At 45.4% G+C, this 4,950-nt stretch overlaps 1 protein-coding gene across 1 annotated transcript; it reads right to left on the reverse strand.

The window, feature by feature from the left end:
* Positions 1–411: 411 nt before the first annotated feature.
* LOC142915771 (uncharacterized) lies at positions 412–3,239 on the reverse strand. The gene has a single exon (XM_076061449.1). The coding sequence runs from the start codon at positions 3,123–3,125 to the stop codon at positions 933–935; it is 2,193 nt and encodes a 730-aa protein (XP_075917564.1). The 5' UTR covers positions 3,126–3,239; the 3' UTR covers positions 412–932.
* Positions 3,240–4,950: the final 1,711 nt, after the last annotated feature.

The following is a 4,950-nucleotide window of genomic DNA, read 5'->3' on the forward strand; positions in this document are numbered from 1 at the left end:
ACCCTCAGACAAAATGTTACATGCACGCGCACAATCAGACACGGTATTCATTCTAAATCATTGACGGGCATATTAACAAAATTGAATTACTGCAGCGAAATTGACTGCATCACGTTACATCGTATTAACAAGATGTTATTTTACAAATACGCACCGTCTGCTTAACAGTGTATATACAACGTACTATTGTTGCGTCATTCAAAACGAGTAGGCCGTTGCATGCTGGCGTCTGGGTCAAAATGTAGCAAATTCTAAACATTACGCTACAAATAATAGATCACGGCGTTTCGATGGCAACACAAGCAATCGTCATCAGGTGGGACAAGCACAGCAGCAAGAAGAAGAAACTGCTGGAGTAGGCGCCTACTACTTCAGCAGTTTCTCTTGCTGTGGTTGTCCCACCTGATGACGATTGTTCGTGTTGTGATCTAAACGCCGTGATCTGTTATGTTTCTACCCACGTGGTGACTTTACCAAAATAACTCAAGAGTGTGGATTCCTGCAGTCACGAAAGCTTCGAATCAAGATTGCCTACAAACTACACAACTGAGATGACGCATCAATCATCGCCCCCTACTGACAGGCTCTTGTCCACATGCAGGCCGGTGCAGGGCCACCACCTTGTGCCACACAGGGGCAGCTGCTACTTGGGGATGCTCCTTCGAGTGTTTCAGACGAGGTACGACACAAAAGTCCGAGTTGCTGAGGCGGTTAAGCAAGCACCGAGTAAATGCAATTATGATAACATAGTGAATGCTTGGCGGCTTATTGTCTCTCACTCCTGGTTAAAGATCTACCCAATCCATAGGTCCACAAAGACTGGCCGCCCTTACTCTGCAGGTTGAACCTAGGAGCTGAGTGTCCAACTACACATTCCTGTCATTAAAGGCCTGTGACAAAGGTGCATCTATTAGAGCGACATCATCTCAGGCTTACACATCTACCGGGTCTCCACTTGACTTTGTATTGTCTCGGAGGAAGTCCACCCACACCTCCACTTCCACAAACTGCTGGGAGTTGCCTCGCTCTGCCTCACAGTCAGAATTCTCCTCCTGTTTCACGTTGCCTCCATCGATGTGAAGGTCCCATTTTGGAGTTGAATCTTCATCTTCACATTTCACCTTCACTTCTTCACTCTTCACCATCACTTCTTCACATTTCACCTTCACTTCTTCACATTTCAACATCACCTCTTCATATTTCACCTCGATACCTTTAAAAGTGTGCAAGCTGGGATTTTCCTCCGGTTCGTGTTTCATGAGGGATGGGCTTATTGTGGCACTTTGACTTTCACAAACTGATTTCAGACTCCACTCCTTGTGGATCTTCTGATGCTTGTGCATTCTCTGGTGTACTTGAAGATTTGATGAATTTGCAAATGCCTTCCCACACACACTGCACTTGAGGGGTTTCTCTCCCATGTGTGTTCTCTGGTGTTTTTTAAGAGCAGATGACCGTGAAAATGCCTTCCCACACACAGTGCACTTGAAGGGTTTCTCTCCCGTGTGTATTCTCTGGTGTGTTTTAAGAGCAAATGAATCCGAAAATGTCTTCCCACACACACTGCACTTGAAGGGTTTCTCTCTCGTGTATGTTCTCTGGTGTCTTTGAAGATGAGATGAATCTGAAAATGCCTTCCCACACACACTGCACTTAAAGGCATTCTCTCCCGTGTGTGTTCTCTGGTGTTTTTTAAGAGCAGATGACCATGAAAATGTCTTCCCACACACACTGCACTTGAAGGGTTTCTCTCCCGTGTGTGTTCTTTGGTGTGTTTTAAGAGCAAATGAATCTGAAAATGCCTTCCCACACACACTGCACTTGAACGGTTTCTCTCCCGTGTGTGTTCTCTGGTGTGTTTTAAGAGTAGATGAATCTGAAAAAGTCTTCCCACACACAGTGCACTTGAAGGGTTTCTCTCCTGTGTGTGTTCTCTGGTGTCTTTGAAGATGAGATGAATCTGAAAATGCCTTCCCACACACACTGCACTTGAAGGGTTTCTCTCCCGTGTGTGTTCTCTGGTGTGTTTTAAGAGCAGATGACTGTGAAAATGCCTTCCCACACACACTGCACCTGAAGGGTTTCTCTCCCGTGTGTGTTCTCTGGTGTTTTTTAAAAGTAGATGAATCTGAAAATGTCTTCCCACACACACTGCACCTGAAGGGTTTCTCTCCCGTGTGTGTTCTCTGGTGTGTTTTAAGAGCAGATGAATCTGAAAATGTCTTCCCACACACAGTGCACTTGAAGGGTTTCTCTCCCGTGTGTGTTCTCTGGTGTCTTTGAAGATTAGATGAATCTGGAAATGCCTTCCCACACACAGTGCACTTGAATGGTTTCTCTCTCGTGTGTGTTCTCTGGTGTTTTTTAAGAGTAGATAAATCTGAAAATGTCTTCCCACACACAGTGCACCTGAAGGGTTTCTCTCCCGTGTGTGTTCTCTGGTGTGTTTTAAGAGCAGATGACCGTGAAAATGCCTTCCCACAAACACTGCACTTGAAGGGTTTCTCTCCCGTGTGTGTTCTCTGGTGTAATACGAGATTATATGAATGTGCAAACGCCATCCCGCACATCGTGCACCTGAAGGGTTTCTCTCCCGTGTGTGTTCTCTGGTGTTTTACAAGAGCAGATGAATGTGCAAATGACTTCACGCACACAGTGCACTTGAAGGGTTTCTCTCCCGTGTGTGTTCTCTGGTGTGTTACAAGATGACATGAATCTGAAAACGCCTTGCCGCACAAAGTACACTTTAAGGGTTTCTCTCCTGTGTGTGTTCTCTGGTGTTTTTTAAGAGCAGATGAATGTGCAAATGCCTTCCCACACACACTGCACTTGAAGGGTTTCTCTCCCGTGTGTGTTCTCTGGTGTATTACAACATTACATGACTGTGCAAACGCCATCCCGCACATCGTGCACCTGAAGGGTTTCTCTACCGTGTGTGTTCTCTGGTGGTTCTGAAAAACTGATGGCCATGCAAATGCCTTTTTACACACAGTACATTTGAAGGGTTTCTCTCCTGTGTGACTTCTCTGGTGCCGTGTCAAATTTCCAGTCCGGTCCGTGCTGTATGCACGCTGGTCGCATTGTTGACTTGTCGTACCGAGCTGCGCTGAGTGCCTTTGCTCCATCAGACTAATTCTGCAGAGGAAGCGTCAGCTGCAGACAGAAAAAAAGAATATCCACACCATCTACACGTCAGGCACAGAGGAATGCACACGTGACTTACACGTCTATACTTATTAATATATTCATGATGTAGTGAAAAAGTTTCCCAAATTCATCAGATTTGATGAACGTGCAAACGCCTTCATGCACAGAGTGCACCTGAAGGGTTTCTCTCCACGGGCTGCTATGGCACACAGTGAGAGGGAAAATGTCATTAATATGCCTGGAAGCCTTCATATCTTCAAAATGAATATTAACCCAAAACTCTAAGCACACAATTTCGGCTGACTATAAAAGGAATATTTAGGAAAGCTAAATTCAGCTGACATAGCAAAGGGTGTTGAAAACAATACTATTTGTGTTATGCAGAAATGCATTAATTAACGTTCAATCGCAACTCAGGTGTGAATCCAGGCTCAGATGTCCTTGAATGCTGGGGATGAACAGTTCCGACTTCAGCGGAATGTGTGTGCTGTGTTCACCTCCTGTTTCCATTCGTATAAAGAGTTCCTGAGGAAAACAAAAATAAACTATTGTTTTTATATATCCTCGTGTTCAACAGAGTTAATAGACTTTACTGCAAACACAAACTTGACACTGTCACACACTGCCATGAGTAAACAGGTGGTGGTGTGACCAGAACCATGCCTGGCCACCTTCATCTGCTCAGCATTAATTCTTCCTCACTCCACCAAGTAATGAATCGAGGATCATCAACATAGCCGAGGCTATCCGTGTCTCTGTCTCTCTCTCCCCGTGGTGAAGGTGTTCCCCTCCACACATTCAGAGTCAACAGCGGCACGCGCTTAGCGTCTTTGACCGATAGACATTGACACACGTATTGTTGGTTCTTTCAGTAAAGTCACGTAGATAGAAAATAAAAATAACATTAAATTCAATAAGATAAAGACCACTTGTGTTGCAATCGAAACCTCGTGGGTTTTTTGCTTTATTTTAAATTTTTCATTTAATTTAATTTTTATTTCCTATCTACGTGACTTTACCGAAAGAACCAAGAATATTAATTCCTACAGTCACCAAAGTTTTAAGTCAAAACATTCACACACGTTGACAAAGCCTCACCTTGTGTTGTTGTGGGCAGGTCGCTTCTGATAACAAGAGCGGTATAGCAGCTCAAGCGGGCTTGGCCTGGTGAAAAAGAAAATAAAAACTGCGTGAATATTTACAATAAAACAAAGTTTCAAAGTGGCGAGCCGGGTGAAGACAAATTAAACTTAAGCGAGACAATTAAAGTGAATGCAATCAGGCGAGGGCAGGAGGCAAGGCCCCGCGTGGCTAGGCCCCGCGTTGTAAAGTTCCAACCTGGACATCGATTCCCATGCTCGCTGCTACTCAACTGACATCCCTACGAGAGAGAGGCTCTACCTTGGTAAACAACAACAACGACCACCACCACAACGATGAGAATTTCTCACCTCGGATTTCAGTGCAAGCGCGCACACGGCAGCTTCCTGTTACCTCGCGACAGCAGGAAGTAGTATGAGGTCACTTCCCTCCCACGAGCGGCTCTCTAACTGAATAAATTATGTTAATGAGGCCGGCCAATATGTCGAGGGGTGGGGGCGTGGGCGCTGAACCCGTCGCAATAAACTTGCGACGGCTTTAACGGATACATTATGTTAATGAGCCACCAGTCACTGGGCTTAGCTTTGCCCAAATAAGGATTGCCACTGGAGCGATATCGGCAGTGACCCAAGCGGAGGTGACGTCACGCTCAAGAGCGCGGTGGACAGGGGAGGGATGAATACCTTGGTGACATAACGTCAC

Source organism: Petromyzon marinus, unplaced genomic scaffold (assembly GCF_048934315.1).
Source record: "Petromyzon marinus isolate PM22_M1 ecotype Great Lakes invasive population unplaced genomic scaffold, UKy_Petmar_22M1.pri1.0 PM_G_Scaffold_35, whole genome shotgun sequence".
NCBI classification, from domain to species: Eukaryota; Metazoa; Chordata; class Hyperoartia; order Petromyzontiformes; family Petromyzontidae; genus Petromyzon; species Petromyzon marinus.